The sequence below is a fragment of the Alnus glutinosa genome, chromosome 3 (assembly GCF_958979055.1).
Source record: "Alnus glutinosa chromosome 3, dhAlnGlut1.1, whole genome shotgun sequence".
NCBI classification, from domain to species: domain Eukaryota; kingdom Viridiplantae; phylum Streptophyta; class Magnoliopsida; order Fagales; family Betulaceae; genus Alnus; species Alnus glutinosa.
Genome location: NC_084888.1, coordinates 9,421,302 through 9,443,780, shown reverse-complemented (window position 1 = coordinate 9,443,780; position 22,479 = coordinate 9,421,302). Strand labels below are relative to the sequence as shown.

General features: G+C 38.5%; 5 protein-coding genes across 5 annotated transcripts; 2 read left to right on the top strand and 3 right to left on the bottom strand.

Moving 5' to 3' along the window:
• Window positions 1-153: 153 nt before the first annotated feature.
• On the bottom strand, window positions 154-945 carry LOC133863129 (uncharacterized). The gene is made up of 2 exons (XM_062299120.1): window positions 665-945; window positions 154-538 (listed from the first exon to the last, which is right to left on the bottom strand). Exons 1-2 carry the CDS (start codon window positions 943-945, stop codon window positions 154-156), a joined length of 666 nt encoding a protein of 221 aa, XP_062155104.1.
• A 5,472-nt stretch (window positions 946-6,417) lies between these two features.
• On the top strand, window positions 6,418-9,079 carry LOC133862832 (probable inactive purple acid phosphatase 29). The gene is made up of 4 exons (XM_062298709.1): window positions 6,418-7,089; window positions 7,273-7,667; window positions 7,755-8,205; window positions 8,782-9,079. The coding sequence occupies exons 1-4, from the start codon at window positions 6,819-6,821 to the stop codon at window positions 8,814-8,816; spliced, it is 1,152 nt and encodes a 383-aa protein (XP_062154693.1). The 5' UTR covers window positions 6,418-6,818; the 3' UTR covers window positions 8,817-9,079.
• A 105-nt stretch (window positions 9,080-9,184) lies between these two features.
• LOC133862831 (pentatricopeptide repeat-containing protein At4g01570) lies at window positions 9,185-11,932 on the bottom strand. Its single transcript, XM_062298707.1, has one exon. It carries the CDS (start codon window positions 11,809-11,811, stop codon window positions 9,403-9,405), a length of 2,409 nt encoding a protein of 802 aa, XP_062154691.1. The 5' UTR covers window positions 11,812-11,932; the 3' UTR covers window positions 9,185-9,402.
• Window positions 11,933-13,752: 1,820 nt separating this feature from the next.
• LOC133864936 (WAT1-related protein At3g30340-like) lies at window positions 13,753-16,059 on the top strand. The gene is made up of 6 exons (XM_062301387.1): window positions 13,753-14,024; window positions 14,137-14,199; window positions 14,511-14,627; window positions 14,983-15,373; window positions 15,525-15,676; window positions 15,764-16,059. The coding sequence occupies exons 1-6, from the start codon at window positions 13,768-13,770 to the stop codon at window positions 15,927-15,929; spliced, it is 1,146 nt and encodes a 381-aa protein (XP_062157371.1). The 5' UTR covers window positions 13,753-13,767; the 3' UTR covers window positions 15,930-16,059.
• Window positions 16,060-19,458: 3,399 nt separating this feature from the next.
• Window positions 19,459-20,912, bottom strand: LOC133864935 (F-box/kelch-repeat protein At3g06240-like). Its single transcript, XM_062301386.1, has one exon. The coding sequence runs from the start codon at window positions 20,821-20,823 to the stop codon at window positions 19,675-19,677; it is 1,149 nt and encodes a 382-aa protein (XP_062157370.1). The 5' UTR covers window positions 20,824-20,912; the 3' UTR covers window positions 19,459-19,674.
• Between the last annotated feature and the right edge of the window lie 1,567 nt (window positions 20,913-22,479).

Below are 22,479 nucleotides of genomic sequence, written 5' to 3'. Positions count from 1 at the left end.
TATGAATAAAAGCTTTCATTGAATCAACTCAATCATATACAACTCTCCAGTAAAAACTAGAAGCACACTCCCTAAACTGGAGAAAACAATCACACTGTCCTTATGACAGGAACTCCACACTATAACCCAAGTCTATACACAAAGAGAAACCAGCTAAACAGAACCAACCAGAGACCACAACCTACTACAGAAAACAGAGAAGAAACAGGAAACTAAACCAAAGAACTCAAATTCCATAGCAAGCTTCTCATTTTGAGCAGACCTCTTGAACCTCCCTTTAGCCATCACCCTCGTCCGGACCTCCCATCTAATATTCTTCACCACCACCTCTTCTGTCCTAGGAGTGTTTTCATGACAAAGATCATTTCGGAGCTTCCATAAATGGTAGATTGATGCAGCTAAGCATAATCTGCAGAGATTAGCCATTAAGCTTCTGCCGGTAAACTTAGCTTCATACCAGCCCTTCACTTTCTCCCATTCAATTTCAGGTCTTGTCATACATCCCTCCATAGCAGCTCTCCATACTCTACGACTGAAACTACATTGGAAGAACAAATGCTCAACATTTTCTTGAAAACTATAGCAGAAACGGCATAGAGTATCTCCACCAAATCCCCAACCACACATTTTTTATTTAGTGACAATGGCACCTCTAAAAACCAACCAGAGTATAAAAGCATGGCGCGGTATTGCCAAAGGAAACCATACAACCTTAAACCAAGTAACTACAGGTTTTTTTTCCCTAAGGAACTCCCAAGTATCAGCACATGAATACAAGCCTTTCTTGGAATTCCAAATAGGCTGATCAGATTCACCTATAGGAATCTCAGGCAACCTACTTTGAATTTGGACAAGTTGGTCCGAACGAGCAGCCGGCCAGTACCACTCTCCATTTCTAATGATAGAAGAAACACGGGCATCCACATGACTACCTGCATTATACATTGCTCTATAACCATATTTCTCCAAAAGACACCCATCCGGATGCCAATGATCCCACCAAAGAAAAACTCCGTTGTCCCTACCTATGGAAAACCGAATACTTTTCTGAGCAAATTCTCTAACCTTTAACAATTTCTTCAAACTCCAAGAACAAGAGCTTGGAATGGGGACATGCCAAAAGCTTCTCCCCTTAAGCCAGGTTGTCTCCACCTAAGCCACCCATAAAGAGCATGCTCGAGTGAACAAACTCCAGATGTGATTTAGCATAGCTGCCCTATTCCAAACCTCCAAATGCTTGATCTCCAACCCCCCTTCCTTCTTAGGAAAACATATATTATCCCAAGACACCTTAGCTTTGGCCTTTGAGTCATTTCCACTCCACAAAAATCTGTTCAATTTTTGCTCTATAATCCGGATAATCTTCATGGGAAGAATGAATACTCTAGCCCAAAAAACATGAAGACTAACCAGAACAGAACTAATAAGTTGGAGTCTACCAGCAAAAGAAAGGTGCCGAGTCAACCATGAGTCAATACGGGCTGTAATCCTCTCCACAAGAACACTGCAATCATCAGCCAGCAGCCCACATGTACTTTATTATCTTTATCAGCATTATCCTTTATATTCTGTGTTCCTGCCTTGATTATCCAGACTTTATGTACTTTATTTCAAGAAATAGTTGGATTCTGTTTGTGCTTAGCCAAATAGATCATTGTATGTATTGTTCTTGTATAAAATCTTTCTGCATAGGCTAAAGAATTCACCTTTGTTTTCTGAAGTTTTCGAAGGTTTATAATAGGTTTAAGTCTGATGTTCCTAAAGGGTTATGAGAGAGATTAATGTTAATTAATAAATGAATGGTGAAGCAAAATATTTGGCTGCATGGAGTTTTTTAGCTGGTGTTTAAAGTGTAATACAAAATGTCATGTAGATTGGATTGGAATGCTTAAGCAAGAACTCACGCAAGCTATAAGCTCTCCCTGTGCCTTTGAAGCCAGAAAAAATGATCCAGGCAAGCAGTGATATAAACAAATGTGGCTAAAGTAGGCTATTATATTTCTTTGTTTAGAAGCTTGAGGAAGTGGAGATTTGGATCCTATGCTATATATGTGGGTGGCGGGCATATTTGATGCGGTTGCACATCTATATGGTAGATCGATACATTTAACCTCCAAAATGTAGGACAGGATGATACTGCCAAATTGTCAGAATGTCCACTTTTTCTTATTCTCCATTCTAGAGTAAAATGAAGTGTACGTGTCTAGCTACTATCACATGTTACATTCTGGAATTTGGAAAGAATGTGGAGGCCTTGTCATGCCTAGCTTCTGCACGGATAAAAGCTTTAGGGCTTCAATCAAATGATTTGCCAGATAGCGGCTATGCTTACTAGGAAGTGGATACAACTAAACCCTCGCCACTTCCGCATTGAGTGTAAAATTATCTTTTCCATTTGACCAAAATTAATGTCCTGGCTAGCTAGCCCTCCCATGTGGTTCCTCCTGCCCCCTGTGAAGGACCTATTCTTAGGGGTGTTCACTTTTCAGGTGGCGGATCCGCCTGTTGGCTGTTTGCATGGTTACAAGTGAATTTTTAACCTCTAATCTCGGGTGAGCTGATACTATATTTACTATTTACACATATGCAGGCGAATAACGGAGTATAGGTTAATTGTTATCCACCCCTCTGCCTACCTATATATATATATATATAAATAGTTGACTTGTAAAACGATGTTGTTTCGGGATTTAATCTCAAAACGACGTTGACTATATCTGGATTTAATTTCAAAAATTGGATTAAGCCCATTTAAAAAATTAAGCTCATAATAATTTTTTATTTTTTATTTTTTAAAAAAAGACCCATATAATTTAAGTCTATAGCAAGATGCCAATGAAATGATGCTCTCACTTGGCCTGAGAATAGCAGGTTGGATCTGAGGATGCAGTGGTAGCAAACAGTCATCCGCGCGCAGGTCGAAACCGAAACTTTGACATATAAAACAGTGCAGATGGGAAATAAAGATATTATCCGCTTATATATAGTGGGGTTTACACCCCCTAGCTACGGCCATGCTTATTTGTAATCTATCATTTTCAGTTTTAAGTTACAATAATTTTGAGTTAGGATCAATGTCTATTCTATGAGCAGCACCTCAACTAACAACTTCGAACCACCCATTAATTACTGTGATTGTGCATATCTAATATCTTGTGTACTCGTGTTGACCTTGATGGCTCAACCATATTATTAACTATGCAATGTCCTGATTACAAACTTTTTTAGCTATTGGCGGAGATTAGGATCCTCTCAAATAATTTAAGAGAATTTTGGTAGGTGATTATGTGAGACCGTTTACGAGACCTATTTGATCGGATAAGTGGTTGGACATAAGGGCGGAGAGAGGGGGGTCGAGAGGGGTCAAATGCCACCCCCTCACCTCCTAAAAATTCCCTTTCCTTTGCTTGTAAAAATTTTCAGATGTTCTGTCTGTCCACCCTTAACCGTTCTTTAAGGGGCAAATATTTTTAAAGATCAAGGATCAGGATTCACAACTCATGGCCATAATTTTCTTTATGTTCTGGTGTTGATAATAAGGTCACAGACTCAATTCACACAGTACAAGCAATGAAACGAAAGGTTGAAGATGACTTTTAATGTTTTGCCAAAACGCATCGTTTAAGTGATGGAAACGCACCGTTTTACTAATGTTGAGAAATAATGTTTAACGCACAACTGAGAATTTGGATCTTCTTCATTTAGTGTAAAAGTGGGAGTGTAGTTGTCTTTTCACATTTCAAAAAAATATGAAAAGATAACTATACAGTACCTCACTGTTACACTAAATGAAAAAAATATCTTCATTTCAAATGAAAAAAATGTAAAAAAATAACTACACCTTTACTTTCACACTTAAATGGAGAGGACCCTTGTCCACACTTTTGAGTCCAGACTCTTTAGCCCTGAAAAACTTCAATAAAACAAGACTTTGAATGCAACGATAAATAATCCTGAAAAGTGAAAAGCATGAGGCCCATGAAATAAAGGGCCAACTTTTACCTTCTTCTACAGATATACTGGAGTTTCACAAATCAGAAAAAAAATACAGAAAGAGAATGAATTTGCGATTAGAGAATCGATCGATCATAATATGCCCAACAATTCTTTCTACAATATCTCTCCTGTTCTAAGCCTTCAACTATTCGTATCAAGCCTTCAACAATTTGTATCAATTCAAATCAATTTTTTCTTAAAAAATTTCAGATACCCAATTAAACTTTTACATTGATTAAGCTTTTATATTTAGATTTTTCTTCTAAATTAATTGTTTATAAATATATATTTTTTTGTTACAGATTTTAATTGTATGTATGTAATATATTTTTCTAGTTACCTAATAATATTACGGAGAACAACAATAATTCTATTAAGCTTCAATCAAATTTTTAAACGAGCTCATGTCGAAGTAAATTTAGCAAACCTGTCAAAAAATTCTTGCTTAAGAAAAAAAGTTTCCATTACCATCCTATTGTTTATATGTTTTAAACAATAAATAACTTTTGTTGAATTGTTTGTTTATTTTGTTGGTTATATTTTTCAATATTTTTAATTATTTTTTTTTCAACTTTTTTTTTATTCATTATTAAAAAAAAAAAAAAAAAAAAAAAAAAAATTAACCCCTCTCAATCGGAATCCTGGCTTCGCTACTGGTTGGATGGTCCAATTTTTATTTGGCCATGTAAGTTTTATAAGTTGTCTTTCCTGTCTAAATTTTTTTAAATTCGGACAAATAATTTGAGAGAAGCGTAATCCTTTAGCCGGAGTCCTCCATTCCATGAGAATCATGGCCTCGCAACTTCTTCCTTTTTTTTTTTATTATTATTTTCTCCCTCTTTTTCTAAGCTATTCAAATAATTTAGGTGTGAAAATTTGGCATTTCTTAGTGACAGACAGTGACAGGGTGCGTTGATTCTTTTTCTTTTTCTCTATTTTTTAACAGATTCCTCCCTTGACACTCAACAAACAGCGGCAAATTAAAGGTCACGGAGTAAATAGTTAATGGACTCAAATTACCTTAAAACTCAATATTCAAGTGATTAATTAAGATGACATAAAATTATAAAAAATCAACGGCGCTGCTTGATTTCAAAATGGTAACTGTCCACATCCAGCCATCCAGGGTGTTTATTGAGGCCCGTGATGAGATAGATATGAGTTGAATATTCTTCATCAAATGTTTGAAGATCTGCAAAACCCATTAAAATATATTGTTGTTTTTGCTGTCTTGTGGCTCCAGTTGATTTCTCCGGCCTCTCTTTGCCGTGCCGGACACGCAATTTGCAGTTCCCTTTGTCCCGTTAGGCCACTGGGAATGCTTTAAGCCTATTTAATTAAGGGACAAATCACATAAATTTTTCTCATTTAGTTTATTAAACTGATATATATATTTTTAAAAATAAATATGAAAATTACATGTTCAGTTAATTGTATTGAATAATGCGTCCTCTAAAAATAGAGAAATGATCCATACACTCATTTCTCACAACAACTCCACAACAAGCTGACGTGGCGGGTAATATTTTATTATTTTTTTTGTTTTCTTTTGTTTTCTTTTTGTAAAAAAATAATAAAATATTACCTGCCACGTCAGCTTGTTGTGGGGCTGTTGTGAGAAATGAGTGTAGAGATCATTTCTCCTAAAAATATAGGTAAGTTAATAGATTGATTAATTAAAAAAATGAATAACTTTACAAAATGGTATCGAATTATAAGTCGTTTTGAGATAAGAGTATTGAACTAGCAAACATTTCAAACAAGGGTATTCACATTTTCAAACGTCTCACTTAAGGGTACTCGCACTCGGTTAGGATTTTCTGTGAAATCTTGCAAAAATTCCAAAATACCTCTATGCTTTTTCTTTTTCTTTTTTTTAAAAAAAAAAAAAAAAAAAAAAAAAGAATCAAAGATTCATTCATGAATATTTTTGTAAATTCCATTAAATTCTGACCAACACTTAAATCCTATTTTTTTTTCTTTTTTTTTTTCCCCTAAAAAAGAATGGGCATTTTGGATACTCCGTTAGGATTTAAGATAAAATCCTAACAAAATACTTTTAAGTGAGACATTTAAAAACGTGGATACTTCAGTTGATTAATTTAAAACGATGTATAATTCGATACATTTTACGAAGTTATCTTAAAAAAAATTTCATTAATTAATTTAAAGGAAAATTTGGCCGTACAGGTACACGTGATAACATGTGTTCCGACAACAAGTCCTAGTCCACAAATGTTTTGGATTGGATTGATGATCACAAAAAGACATAAAGTAAGTTTAAACTTTTCTTTTTCTTTTTCTTTTTCTTTTTTGTTTTTTGTTTTTTTTTTTGTTTTGGATTTTTGTTTTAATTTCCGCCCACCCCAGTTCCGGTTAGGTGAAGAACATAATTCCTGCATTCATAGGGCACTTAATGAGAGGTTGTTGAAGGTGAAGAAGACATCTTCCATTTTTGCAACTAGAAGAGAAGTAGAAACATTTGGTGATAATTAATTACCTTAATCTCATTTTCAGAGCAAATAAAAAATCTAAAATTGGTGAAACATCGATTTTAGACAGGGTCAGATTTGGTGATAATTACCTTAATCTAATCCGACTTAATTGGGGATTAGAGCTCAAAGTATTTAAGTATATATCTTCTGCCGTGGGAATATACGAGGCCCCAGGGCATAAATTATTGAAAGCAAATCATTCTTTGTGAGCGTAAACAAAGAATATGGAAGAAAGTCGGGGAGAGAGATAAGACTACGGAGTTGGGCATTTTCTGGGCTTGTTTGAACTTTGAAAAGAGAAGAAGAAAACCCCATAAGCAGAAGAAAATGGAAGGGTGTTGGAAGTTGATGGGAGTGGCAGTCCTTTGTATTTATTGGCTTCCGATTTGGGGCTTCGCGGCGGAACAACAACTGCGGTTTGGGAAAAGTGGGGAGTTCAAGATACTGCAAGTGGCGGACATGCATTATGCCGACGGCAAGACCACGCCTTGTGAGGACGTGCTCCCGAGACAGGTCGCCTCTTGCTCCGACCTCAACACTACCGCCTTTGTCCGCCGCATGATCCTCGCCGAGAAACCCCATCTCATTGTTTTCACCGGTACACTACTCGTCTTTCTTCTCTTTATGCTGCTTCCTTTTACAAGTAATATTGCAAGTGGGCACTTTTTTACTATGTACAGAACAGCACTCAACCCCATGACAGTATCTTAAGCTTGCTAAGCTGAGCATGTTTGGTTATGGATTCTACTCAACCTGTGCGACTGTTAACTTTTTGGTACAGGGGATAACATCTTCGGGTTTGACGCTACGGATGCGGCCAAGTCTTTGAATGCTGCATTTGCGCCAGCAATCTCATCCAACATCCCATGGGCTGCCATTCTCGGGAACCATGATCAGGAATCTACCCTCTCAAGGGAAGGGGTGATGAAACATATAGTTGGCCTGAAGAACACAGTGTCTCGGGTCAATCCTGTGGAAGCCCACATAATTGATGGTTTTGGGAACTATAACATCGAGGTTGGTGGGGTTGAGGGCTCTGGTTTTGAAAACAAGTCGGTTCTCAATCTGTACTTCCTTGACAGTGGAGATTATTCCACCGTTTCTTCCATCCCTGGCTATGGTTGGATTAAACCCTCTCAACAACTTTGGTTTGAACGCACTTCTGCAAAGCTTCGGGTACTAACCTCTTTTTTTGTATAGAATATCACAAAAAGAATACACTTATGATAATCTGTTTATCAACCATACCTGTTTTCATTGCAGAGAGCATACATGGACAAACCAGAGGCTCAGAAAGGACCTGCACCGGGGCTTGTATACTTTCACATTCCATTGCCGGAATCTGCAAGTTTTGACTCGACCAACTTCACTGGTGTGAAACAGGAAGGCATTAGCTCTGCTTCTGTGAACTCTGGCTTCTTCACGACCATGGTAGCTGCAGGGGATATAAAGGCAGCTTTCACTGGCCATGATCATCTCAACGACTTCTGTGGCAAGCTAAACACTATACAGCTCTGTTATGCTGGGGGATTTGGATACCATGCTTATGGGAAGGCTGGATGGTCAAGGAGAGCAAGGGTGGTGGTAGCGAACTTGGAGAAAACAGAAAAGGGTGGTTGGGGTGCAGTAAAGTCAATCAAAACATGGAAGCGCCTTGATGATCAGCATCTCACTGCTATCGATGGTCAGGTCCTCTGGAGCAAGAGCTCTACCGGTAAGCTTTCCTAAAGTTCCATTCATGCTTCTTGCTTAATGCTGCTCTTAGCTTATCCTGTAGCTTTAGAGAAAAGCATTTATTAGGAACCTAACCTTTGTGTTTTCACTTTTCACTTCTCTCTTGGTGGTACAGACCTAGCCTCTAGGCTCAGGTCTCCTTGAAGGATTGAAGTCCATCCTTGCCAGGGCCCTTACCCTACTCACATACCAGAAAAATTAGATGGGAAACACCACAAATAAATCCTCCTCATTTTTGTTGTTTGTTATCCATTGCCTTGTAAAGACACATTTTGGCTACCGTGACATGTGTAGAAGAGAAATGCTTGACATTTCAATACTTTTTTTCAGAATTTGATTCCAACAAGAAAAATGATAGATCTCATGAGATTGTGACACATCAAATTGGAATTAAATTCTGGAAAAAAGTGTTTGGATGTCTAGCATTCCTCCGTTTAGAAGTAGGTTGAATACCGGTTTAATTGTTCTTGTCAAATGCATCTATCTGTATACTTGTTTTCCATTTGATGTCAACTGTTTTTTCCCAATTTTCTAATTCTAGTTTTGCTCTGAACAGGACCCCGCAGGAAAAAACAAATTGGTGGCACTTGAGTAGCAGGCATATGAAAAACAATTACTATATACAAGTTCATAACTAACAAAGTTGGCTGTGAGGAAGAAAGTTTTGGAACTGGTTTGATGGGAACATTTTAATGTATCGTTGTACTATAAATTTATCTAAACATTATGTATGGCATACGTATCTTGAGAATTAGTGAAACTACAGGAGGTAACGGATGAATTTGTATGCCATGTAATTGTGTGTTCGAATATTGTATTCAGGTCTGAATAAAGTTGGGATATTTATGTATTAAGGCTGGTTGTATTTTTGAACATTGTGATGAATTTGTAGTAAGTTACTGCAATATTTTGAGGCATGGACGCGTGGTGCAATGCAGCAGACAATCTGAGAAGATGACTAGGCTTTAACTCGAATTGCCAGACATAAAGCAACTTGGTTAAAGATTACAATACACTCAAGGAACGAGAAATTTGACTACAGCTCTTTCATTATGAATCAATGATCCAGGGTTCTACCTCTTCCATTCTGTGTTTTTCTAGTCAACAGAGAATTATTTGGTCGCAAGGTGCAAGAATTCTGATTATGCTTGAACCAACCTTGGTAGCAAAATTTTCGTCAGGACGGATCATCCTTGTTGCCCATGATTGATGCCTTTTGGTACCTCAATTTCTCAATCTCCTTTCCCAGAAAATCCAAAGTCGTGTCTGTAACATGGTTTGGCAAGCAGCCTGCATCCAGCATCATTTTTAAGAATTTATATGCATCCTTTAATCGACCTGCCTTGCTATGAACTTCAATGAGAGTGTTAAAAGTGACAACGTCCGGATTGATCCCACTAGTTTTCATCTGCTCAAAAAGCTTGTTTACTTCCTCAATCCGGCCAGCCTTCCCAAGCGCATTAATCAGGGTGTTGTACATAACTATGTCAAGATAACCACCATCCTTAATTAATTTATCCAGAACAGAACTGGCTAGATCTGCTCTTCCCATCTTCCCCAAGCCTTGGATTATCACATTGTATGTCGCTACATCTGCAGGGCAAACCTTCTCACCCATTTCATTTAGGACACCCCATGCCTGATTGAAATAGCCCTTCTTGACAAATGTACTCATCATTGAATTATAAGTGTAGCTCACAGGGTCAACACCCATATCACTGAAAATCTCAAACAACTTGCACGCTAAGCTCAGCTTTCCCTTTGCCAAAAATATAGACAAGAAAGTATTAACCATATCAATGTCGAAAGAGCCTGACCCTTTTGTTTGAACCCTTCGCCCTCTAGATAGTGAAAATGGCTGAGAAGAATCCTCGGTGGACTTCATTTGACTAGCCAATTTATCCATATACGGGGATGATGACCACTGATCAATATCAGTGGATGAAGTCTCTTCATCTCCAATTCCAGGGTCATTTGAAACAAAGTTCGTGTCCATCGCCCTGTCTGCAGAACTTATTAAACTCATAATCTCACCAAGGTCGCCTTTTGATGGGAACATTGGTGTATAATCCTTCCTCTTGCTCTGTGGATTTTTCAGTGAAGCCTCCATATCAGCCTGCCATTTCAGAACATCAGCAACCAGATTACCATCCCTAACATGCTTCATAAGCCTCTCTGTCCAATCCCACCGCCCATGCTTATGAAGCCCAATCAAGAGCGATGTTACAGTGACTAAATCAACAACAAAGCCTCTGCCTTCCATTTCTTCCACCAATCTTAGTGCTTCCTCAAGCAGACCCTCCCTACAAAGTTGCAACACAACAATGCTGTAAGTAACACCATCCACAAACCGACCCTTCTTCTTCAAGTCACAAAACAGCGTGTAACCAGCCTCAGCCCTCCCATTCCTAAACAACCCATCAATCACAATATTATGCGTCCAACATGAGGCTCGCACCCCATCTTGAACCATTTTCTCAAACAGTTGGCAGGCCTCCATGACCTTCCTCGCCTTGAACATCCCATCTAGGAGTGAATTATACACATTAGTATCCGGGCTAAACCCATGGTACTGCATCTCACTAAAAATCTTGCTTGCGTCCTCCAATCGATAGGATTTACAGCACCCTTGAATAAGTATTCGATACGTAAACTCATCAGGCTCATGACCGGATCCTTTCAATTCCTCCCACACATTTAGTGCATCTTTCACCTTCCCAACCAAGCATAGGACATGAATTAAGCTATTATAGGTGCACATGTCTGGATCCAATGCCCCAGAAGCCCCAAAACTCTTCTCCTTCATTTCTTTGAACAGGCCTAAAGAGGTAGCCAAGTCACCCCAACAGCCAAATGCATGAATGCATACATTGTAACCCCAAGTATCAAACTGAAACCTTTTCTTCTCCCTAAGCTTATCAAAGACTTGTTTGAATTCCATCCTCATGTTTGCTTTCCTAAGAGCAACTAACACTTGGTTACAGGCAATGGAGCTGGGGACTGAAGATGAACCATCCAGAAGCTTAAAGAAGATAGATAAGGCCAAACCCACCTGGTTTTTCCGAATCAGAGCCACAAGAACCGAGTTATACATGTTGGGATCCATGCTCGCGGTGGCCCCCAGCTCCAGCTCCTCCATGTGATCCAAAATCTCGAGCGCCAAGTCGATCTTACCGGACCGAATCAACGCATCGAGTACGAGCTTGAAAGTCCCGGAATCGGCGGCGACGCCGTCTTCCTTCATGGAAAGCAAGAGGCGAGGAATCTCGTGGAGGTGGTCGGCGCGGCAAGCGATGCGGAGGATGTGGGCGTAGGCGCAGGCGGAGTGCTTGTAGTTTGGTCCCAGAGACGACCTGCACCAGTCGAAGAAGTCGATTTTCTTGGAGGGGTGGAGGGAGTAGGAGCGGAGGATGTCGAGGAGGAGGGGCTCTGAGAGGGGGATGGAAGAAGGGTCGAGGTTTCGAGTGCCGGAGTCGGAGAGGGTTTTGGTGAGGGAGGCCACCAGGAGTAGGTCTCCCACTTTGGATAGGCTGCTTCTTGCTCTTGCTGTTTGGGTTTTGGCGACGAGAGTTCTTCCATGGCGCATTTCTAGCTTGCGCTGCGCTTCGCATTGCGACCAGTGAGTTCTAACAAAAAAAAAAAAAATTCACGCAAAAGAAAAACCAGGCTGAGGCCGAGGACATAGTAGAGCCATTCTTGACGTTGTAGCGCTAGTCGTTGTTGTCTGGTTCAAGTATAGGCCGACAGTCTTTATTTAACCTCACAACTAACGTTAAAGGCTTTTTTTTTTTTTTTTTTTTTTTAATGTTTATATAACTTTTAAAATTACTATCAAATTTAATATTGATTCGTTTTAAATCTGATAGTAATTTCAAAATCTACATCAACTTTATATGGATAAAAAGATAACAAAAAAGTGGTCTCTACCATTACTCTTTATGTCAATGTATCGATACATCCGAATTCAATATACGACATAAAAATAAATATTTTTTTATACAATCTATGAACCCAAGAGATCTTCCCTCTCTATTTAAATGGGTTAGATTATACTTGAGTTATTAGTTTTATATCAATGCATTTATACAATCCGAATCCAACACGCAAATTGTAAACACGACAAGAACCCAGCATGAAATTAGTAGATTAAGGTTGAAATGTCTGACCCGTTTAATTAAATGTGTCGAGACTGAGTTGATCTTTATAATTTTATACTTATACCTCGATACGATATAACCCAAACCCGACACGCAAATAAAAAATTGTCGCTCCTAATTGAAGATCGGAGAGTTGAGACACGACCCTAGTAGGGGGACTCTGGGCCTGGGCTGTACTTGAGCCTATACTTCATTGCACTGACCGGGCCCAACCCCTTATTAATGCAACCCAGCTAGCTAGAGTATGAATTCGAACCTTTCCAACGACACGACTTCTATCAGTTCAGTTGCTTGAATTTTTGTGAAAGCCAAGTGTGTTTCTTACTCCAAAGAGAATTCACCATGTACGTACGAAAACAATACATATGAATACGAATATGCCACGTTAAATCCCTATTCTCTATATAGATAAATCATAACTTATTGCAAAAGTATAAGTTAATAAAAAATAAAAAATGATAAATTTAATTAATATTTTTTTTTTAGTGATGAAAAATCCCTTCGAAGTAGAGCTATTTCGTGTACCTATCCATGTCGGGCAAACTTCGAACCCATGCAAAGCGCCCCCTCTACACGGATCAGGTAAAACTCCGACTTCGCTGACAGATTGGCTCCAAAGAATTGTTTTTACCCAAAGAGATCCGAACCTTAAACCTGATGAAAATGCTACCAAGACCAGTTTCCTTACCACTTGAGCCAACTCCTTTGGATAAATGATATAAATAAGGTTCAAAATCAAAACTTTAGTTTTGATAACATGTAAAATCACCACTTATTCTAGAAGATTAAGGCGATAAAAAATGCCTACATGAACTACGCATCCGTGGCATGAAAAGAAGACAATTTCAAACAAAGATCAGCAGCATAATGATTTTACAATCAGCAAGCATCCACTGCCTTTATACTAATGGCTATTAGACTCTCTTAACTCTTAAGACTGAATAACACTAACCAACAGTTTTGTAACGGTCACTCTGTTTCTCACCAAGTATCAGATTCCAATCAGAGGAAAGCGATGATTGATCATATCTGTGATTACTTTCTAATGATGCTCTCCCATTTGCTGCTACTTTCTAATTATGCTTACTGCTTTTACTTATTATACAATTAACAACAGAAAAGCTTTTACTGGCATAAAGATTCTCACCACATTATTGTTAATATTTAAATGGAAAGCTGAATATGCGAGTTTGTGTAATGATGATGCATATATTAGCTTAGCAATTAATGATGCTGTGATCTCACTAATGCAAAATTTCCAGGAAAAGAGCAGTAGAAATATAAAGCTAATTGCTTAAAGGGGTTGATTTGATGCAGAATATTATTCATATTCGTACCCATTTTGGAGTGGTAGGTCGCTTATATATAGAAGCAAACACTCAAACATGTCTAATAACAAGCATTGTGTTTCCAAGCACAGGAAAGTAGAAGAGAGAAAGGAAGGTTGGTATCTAGTTGAGATGAATTCCTTTGGAGAATGGAAGCCTGTTGCTGCCATGGTAGCAGTTAATTTTGCATTGGCCATGGTGAATTTACTTCTTAAGAAGGTTCTTAATGAAGGAACAAACCAATTGATTATTGTGACCTACCGACAGTCAATTTCTGCTATTTTCTTGGGACCCATTGCCTACTTCTGGAAAAGGTATATATAGCTTCTTAACTTTTCCATCTAAAGATCGTTTTCATCAATTTCCTTGTCTTGTTCTTTTGGACAAGTTTCCTAAAGGGGCTAAAAATAGTAAGTTTTCTTGCAGGAAAAGCAGACCTGAACTTACTGCTTGCATCTTGTGTCAACTTTTCTTTAGTGCTCTGATCGGGTTAGTTATGGCAAATTGTCCGGTTGAATTCTTACGAGGGTTGTACAAGCGGTTGCGGTTAACAGTTATTAGCTATAACGGCTAACTGCAACCGCATAAGGCAGTTATTGAATTTTAATAACCGCAATTGTTCTGCTTAGGCGATTAATGATTATTTATAACCGCCTTCAAAAGCAGTTATACGGTTAGCGGTTAACGATTATAAGCAGTTAGCGGTTACGGGGAGATTATAACCGCCCCATTTGTATAGCACTAATTCTTACAATTTCTAGAGATATTGATAGCCTTAGAAAATTACAAATGTTTTTCAGGGTAACACTCACACAATACTTGTTCCTTCTTGGACTTCAATACACATCTGCTACGTTCTCATGTGCTTTCATCAACATGGTGCCTGTAAACACATTTCTATTGTCACTTCCATTTGGGTAAGTTTTGGGTAAACACATTTCTATTGTCGCTTCCATTTGGGTAAGTTTTGGGTATGTGAAATCAATAAGCACCTACTTTTACTAGGATTGTGATTCACAACAATTATTACATGTTTGAATTATTAGCAATTTAGACAAATAATGTGAAAGACCCCATATGAGACCTATTTGTCTAAATAAATTTTGGACCGTTTGGTCACCTACTCAGACAGGTAGGTCCTATATGGAGTTTTTTACATTACCTACTCAAATTACTAGCAACTCGGATATGTAATTATCATATATCCTTATCCCTTTTACTATCCATTGAAGATGCAATAATTGCCACTCTATGGTATTTAACTCTTTGTAGTCTAGAGAAAGTGAACATGAAGAGCAAATGCGGGAGGGCTAAGGTGTTGGGAACTGTGGTATGCATTGGTGGTGCTTTGTTATTAACCCTTTACAAAGGAACGCCACTAAACCACCCACATTCACGAGCCACAACTCAGATAAATAACCATAGTAAGACAGAAAGGTGGGCCATTGGTTCGATACTTAATGCTGCAGGCTGCCTTTTGTGGTCTTCATGGTTCCTTATACAAGCAAAGATTGGCAAAAGATATCCGTGTCAATATACTAGCACAGCAATTTTGAACTTGTTTGGTGCCATTCAATCTGCCATCTTGAGTTTGATCGTGGAGAGAAACCTTGGCATGTGGGTTTTGAAAGGGAAGTTGGAGATATTGACAGTCATATATGCTGTAAGTACTCCTTTTAAGATTCAAATGTTGCAGAGCACATAATCAAAATGATTTTCTTTTGAATTTCTAGAGCCAACAATAAATGAACGGCTCAAATTTTAATCCAAACTTACTAGACTCCATAAACCTAGTTCTTCATTTTTGGACACAGGGGATGGTGGGATCAGGCTTGTGTTATGTGGCTATGTCATGGTGTGTCAAACATAGAGGTCCACTCTTCACATCAGCATTTACACCCCTGATAGAGTTATTTGTAGCCATCTTTGATTTCTCTATCTTGCATGAACAAATTTACCTTGGAAGGTTGATACCTTTTACCACTTTTCAGTAATTTGTTGTTTATCAGATAATTAAACTGTCCTTAACATTTTCTTCATTGGTAATGAACAGTATTCTGGGATCTATCCTAGTTGTAATTGGCATGTATATTCTTCTATGGGGTAAAAGCAATGAGAAGCAAGGCCAAACAGCAGAAGAAGATGCAGATTGTAATACAGTGTCAAAGGTCATACCTGTCACAAATCAACCAAAGTTGTCATTGACCAGTTTTGAATAGTTCCAATCAATTCACGCACCTAAACTCTGCAATCACCAAAGTAGGGGTTCTAACATCTTGAACTACTGTAAACCGTTTTCATGGTGATCTGATTGAATAATGAAATGCAATATAACCAGTTGAAATGAGAGTATGGTTTTGTATAGTCTGTATAGATGAATGAAATAAGACTACAATTTAGTACGGCTATGACAACTTTTTGTATTATAGCTGTTGAAAGTTATCCCGGATTTCTGTTTTGAATAAAACTCTTATTTAAATCTTTTGAAAGTGAAAAGAAAGTAATTTCCTTGTCACATAAGGAATTAATATTCTTTGTCCAACAAAGGAAAAAAAAAAGAAAAAAAGATTAATTCTCACTGAAGAATTAGATTAATCCTCATTGGTGGCTGCTGTAACTTAACCTCTCCCTCTGAAAATGAAAATCAGTAACATCCCCCCCCCCCCCCCCCAACTCTCCAACTTTTCCTAAATTCAAATAAAACAAACAATTAGCAGCATAAACCATTAGATGGAACTAAAACTACACTATAACACATGTGACTTCACTAGTGCACTCTTTTTCAGTCAAAGGATAGACACATGACATTACTTGAGCATGATTTATCACATTAACTTTCCTCCAAGTTCCAACACAACTTAAGGTTTTGATTCTTGTCATCTTCCAATGCAGAATAACACATTCAAGAGAAGACAAAATATTTCAGCAACCAACAAGCATTAAAATATTCTTACCTAAGTTTTCTTTCCCCCTTTCATTACCTACTATCAAAACTTGGATTTGGCACAAATTATGCTCAACAGACCTAGCAGCATTTGTCAAAATTTCTCCAACCATAGTACCATACCCAATAGAGCACAGAACAAAAGACAGACTACAGTGTCTAAAAATGGCCATGGAAAGACATACATGTAATTTCAGCATAATATGTATAGGCATATGACATTGTAACTTTTAGAACTTCAAATTGAGGGGAAATGTCATCGTAAATGCTTCAGAAGTCTGAAAGTATCAGATAATATTATGGTAAATGGATTACTATGAGGTCCTCCACAAGATGCAAGAACCTTACAGAAAACTAATCACTTTGGACAAGCAATTCGTTGAGCATTTCATATGGGTTTTATAAACCATAAGCAAAATGTCAATATTAGCATTATATTAAGCATATTAGCATAATAACTGAGGAGGTGCAAACAAGTACATAGTAAAAACAGCATCACGTATCTCACATTTTCTTGCCATTCTTCGTGCGTATACTATCACTAGATAAATTCACTAAAACATAAACCTCACCATGCCGCCAGGCTGTTGAAACCTGACCAAGCTCGGCTGGTACACAATGGTGGCATCGGTCAGGTCAGTTTCATCGGCAGTGTGAACGCACATGAGAATCCAAGATAACTCAGGTATCAAAACAACCATAAAACATACTGACGAATTAGACTAAATCTTCCTGGTGGCTGCTACGAACATAACCTTTCCTTCAGCCCCCTCGCCCCCCAGCAGAAAGTTTTTTTTTTTTTTAATAAGTAATAAATTGATCTTATTAAAAGCGTAAGGCGCCCCTAAGTACACCAGAAGTATACAAGAGAAAGCACCTAACTAGAAAGCGAAAAACAAACAAGAAAATCGCCAAAACTAAGTGACAAAGGAGACACAAAAGCCACCGACCAAAGATACAAAGTATTAAAAAATGAAGCTAAAATATCCTTCAAGGACCTCTCCAAATCCTTGAAATACATATTATTTCTTTCAAACACACCAAAGAAGGCATGTCGGCACCATCTTCCAAATCGCAGCACTCTTCGGCCTTCCAGACGTCCACCAACAAGCAAGCAAGTCAAAGACTCTTCTAGGCATAACCCAAGACAAACCAAAACGAGTAAAGAGAGCACTCCACATAGCATAAGCCACATCGCAATGAAGAAGAAGATGATCCACTGATTCCCCATTTCGCTTGCACATGCAACATCTATCCACCAAAATAACATGCCTCTTCCTGAGGTTATCCAATGTAAGGATCTTACCTACAGCTGCCGACCACGCAAAAAAAGCTGCCCTCGTAGGAGCCTAAGTCCGCCAAACACGCTTTCAATGAAAATGACTCCCCACAGAGCAAGCCAAAGAGCTAAAGAAAGACTCGACCTTGAACAAACCTTTTTTGGAGGAGACCCACCACAGCCTAACTTCACTACCTCTTCTTACACTGATTTAGTGTAACACCTGGAAAAAAGAAGCAAAGATATCCACTTCCCAGTCATGCGCCTCTATAGAAAAACTCACGCTCCACTGATTAGAACCACCCAAGAGCTCCAAATTATCCACAATAGATGCATCCTTCGCACAAGAAATACCAAATAAAACATGAAAAGCTTCCTTAAGAACTGTATTTCCACACCACAGATCATACCAAAATTTGGTCCTAGCCCTATCCCTCACCTAAAATCTAGAAAAGCCTAAGCATGTCTCACACCCTTTCCTGATGTTCTTCCACAACTCCACCCCAAAGGCACCTGCAGGCTCAAAGGATCACCAACCTCCCCATAAACTGCCAAACTTGGAATCCACCACAATTATCCACCAAGCTTCTCTCTCAATCCCATAACGCCACAACCATTTATCTAACAGAGCCCGGTTGAACATCACAAATTTCTGATACCCAGCCCGCCCTTTGAAATTGGGGTACAAACCTTTGACTAACTCACCAAGTGATATTTGAACTCATCACAAATCCCTCCCCATAAAAAGTCTTGTTGTAGCTTCTCAATGCGAGCACCTACAACCAAGCCCCCCATAAACTATTTCATTTTTTCCCCTCCAACTTTATCTATACTCAAATAAACAAACAATTGGCAGAATCAACCATTAGATGGAACTGCAACGACATTATAGTGCATGTTACTCCTCTGGTGGAATTTATTTGTGGTTAAAGGATAGACACACATGACATAACTTGAGCATGATTTATCAAATTAATATTCCACCAAGTTCCATAAAAATTTAAGGTTTTAATTCTCCATTGCAGATTACCACACTCAAGAGAACACAGAAAACCAATAATCATTAATTAGTTTTTTTTTTCATGTAGCATGATTACCTGCTATTCAAAACATGGACTGATGTAAATTATGCTCAACGGTTCTTGCAGGTTTTCTTTAAAATTCGTCAACACACAACAGAGCAAGAGCCCGAAACAAACTACAGCCAGTAAAATTGGCATTTGAAAGAAATAAATGTACTTTCGGAATGACATCTACAGGCACGTGGCATAGTAATTTCAAAAAATTCAAGAATCCGACAACAACAATTGAGTTTGACTCCAACTCCTCCTCCCCTCTCCCCCAAAAACAAAAGAGATAACATCTCTGTCCAAGATAAATGGACAGATGATCAATTTGGAGGAAAAATTACTGCAGTGTCTAATCAATAAGCTTGTTAGCCCCGAACCTCGGAAAGACAGCCCATGCGAGAGACTAGAGAACACTACAGTAAACATTCTGAATGAGGAACTATAACAAATGCATATTGCTGAACCCTTTCTTTATTTTTGTAAATATATAACAGTAGCACGATGCAAGGACGTAAACCAGTCGCTTTGGACCAGCAATTTGATAAGCATTTTGCAGGGATATACAAAGGGGTATGCAGAAGGTCAATAACAGAATTATGTTAAGCACAGTAATGGAGGAACCGCAAACAAGTAGAAGTAAAACTAAAATTACACATCTCGCCTTTGCTTGCCTATCTTTCCAAGACTCCATCTGCTATATTCAGTAGAACAAGGCTCTCCACGTAAGTACTCAAATAAAACGACTCTGTTAAGCCATAAATGGGAAGATCCAAAATTCGTTGTCTACTAGGTTCGTGAGAAACCAACTCTCCAGCCTTGTTCACTGGAACTCCACCCTTTCTTCTAAAGGCTACCACCCTCCCTAATCCTTCTCTAACATCAACATCAAATTGCTTAGTCCAAGACTCCACTACTCCATACTCCTTCATCACCCACACAGAGTAAGGCTCTTCCCCCCACCATCCGTTACATGGGGCAAGCGCGAGCAACCCATCAAGCACCGCAACAGTTACGTTCAAGTGTTCCGACCCTCGTAAACTCTCAGGCAAAGCCATCTCATGAAAGGCCTCATCTCCCATATCGAACGACACGATCACGTTGCGAAAAGCACCCTTATTCCACGGAGTGTGCGCGAGCCAGTGGACTGCCCCATTGACGAAAACCGATAAGGGCCACTCGTCGACAACATAGGGAGGACCCGGGGCGGTAACAAAGCGCCAGGCGCTGGTGCGAAGGGTATAAATCTCAACCAGAGGCGGAACGGCGTCGAAAGAAACACCAGAAGTGCCTTCAGGTTCAAGATACACCACCCTCACCAACTTGTAATCGTCGGTTGTGGGGTCATAGCCAAAGCCAAGAGAATGCAAAAAGGGACCATGAGAACTAAATCTGATGCTGGGGTCCGGAAGGGATGTAGCTTTTCGAATAGAAGGGTTCCAGAAAACATAGCCATCGTTGTACAAAATATTGAGACAAAGTAGGCCGTTAGACGAACCAACTATGGTGAAGGATTGGTTGATGCTCTTGTGGGGGTAACGCAATTCTATGAAATCTGATGGGTATGCGAAAAAAACACCATTCTCACCTGAAGAAGGCAGAGGGAAGCAGTCTTTCTTGTGTTGACCGTCGTAGTGACGAAAGAGAAGGTAAGGTGGGTGTTGGGTGTTGGAAAGAGCAAAATGAAGATGGGCGGCGATGAAGTGGGGGCTAGAGATGAGAGATCTCCATGTCCTGGAAACGCACTTGAATCTGATGAGTGATTTCACCGGCAGTCGTGAGAGGATCTCGATGACAACCTCGTTTGGGATACAGTCTGACATTTCCACGGTGGTTCTGAATCTTCTGATGCAGAGAGAAATGTAAAAATGTCCAATTAGAATTTGGAATGAAGAAATTAACTGAAGGGGAAATAGTCATGGCTCGTGATTAATAATTTGAATATTGGGCTGCGCGTGAATCGTGATAGACGCGAGTCACCTTCATTATTCATTTTTCTTTCTTTAAAGAATTGTAGAATTATAATTTTATACGAGTTTCATAAAGTAAAAAGTAACAAAATGTCAAAATCTATACGGAATTGAAACAGAATGAATTAATTTATAGGGGGAACAAATTCAATGAACTAAAAGATAAATTTTGAAATTGAAAAGACATTTAAATAATACTCAATATTAAGAATATTACAGTAATTTTTTTTTCCTTAGTTAAATAAGAAAATGGTTACAGTTGAGGGAGGATCTTTTTCACTTTCGATCCGAATGAAAAAATAAGTAAATAATCCTAAAAATAAAAATAAGAAAAATTAGATGGGCTCAACAATAATCTCAACACAAACTAAAACAGTGAATAAAAAATTGGTCAAATAAGTTATCTAATCCTCTAAAGCAGCAGTACAAGGTTGTTAAAGGAGCAAAAGGGGCGCAATGCTTGCACATGCTTATGGGTTTATACTCATCAAATTATTTTTTTTTTTTTTAATTTTTTTTCCTACCATGGGATGGTTGAACCACAGCCACCTTAGACTAGTCAAGAGGGTAGCTTAGCCAACCCTCCTCTTCTTCTTCTTCTTCTTCTTTTTCAATTTTTTTTTTTTTTTAAATCTCATTTTTTTTAATTAATTTTTAAAGATGTGGGTGATTTGGCAATTATGTGGGTGCTAACGTGTGGCAAGGGACAGATGTCGTGTTCTTAGTGGTGCTAAGTAGCAGTGACGTGGTGGGCCGTTAGCTTTTGGACAGAAAACTTGATCGAGATACTAATTTGATATTTTCTCAAAACGGAGGTACCGTTTGTGATGCGAATTGAAACTCAAATACCAAAAAATAAAGTTTTCAAAACTCAGGTACTAAAAACGTATTTAACCCACAAATAAAATACAAAACACTTTTAAAAAAATAATTACCAAAATGTCTTGTGCCTCGCGATAGTCGTCATGAACTTTTGACAGCTCTCATGGTGATTGCTTGAAACTTTTGACCGTCCCGCGATGGTTGCCATTAACTTTTGGCCGCCTTGTGGTAGCCGTCATGAACTTTTGGCGACTCTAGATGATTGACATGAATTTTCAGCAGCCCCACGATAATCGCCACAAATTTTCAAAGGCCCTACAATAGCCGCTCTTAGAGCATTTGTAGTGAACTCGCCAAAATTTCAGCAAATTTTGAGGAAAAATATCACTTTTGTTATTTTAGCTACCTAGTTTTCAAAAGCTCTAAATATCAAACTCCTCAAATATTCCCTACTTCAAATAAATATTAATTTTTTATTAGTTTTATAAAAATAAAATTTTTTTAAAAAAAAACCTTCCGGTAGATCGATGGGAGCAAAAACGAAAGAGAATCGACCGGATTATCAACACTGGGTATCGGATTTTTGACGCCGGGAGCATAATCGGCCGGATTGTCAAGCCCAGGTACTGGATTTTTGAGGGTTGGAGCAAAATCGGCTAGATTATCAAGCCGAGGTACCGGATTTTT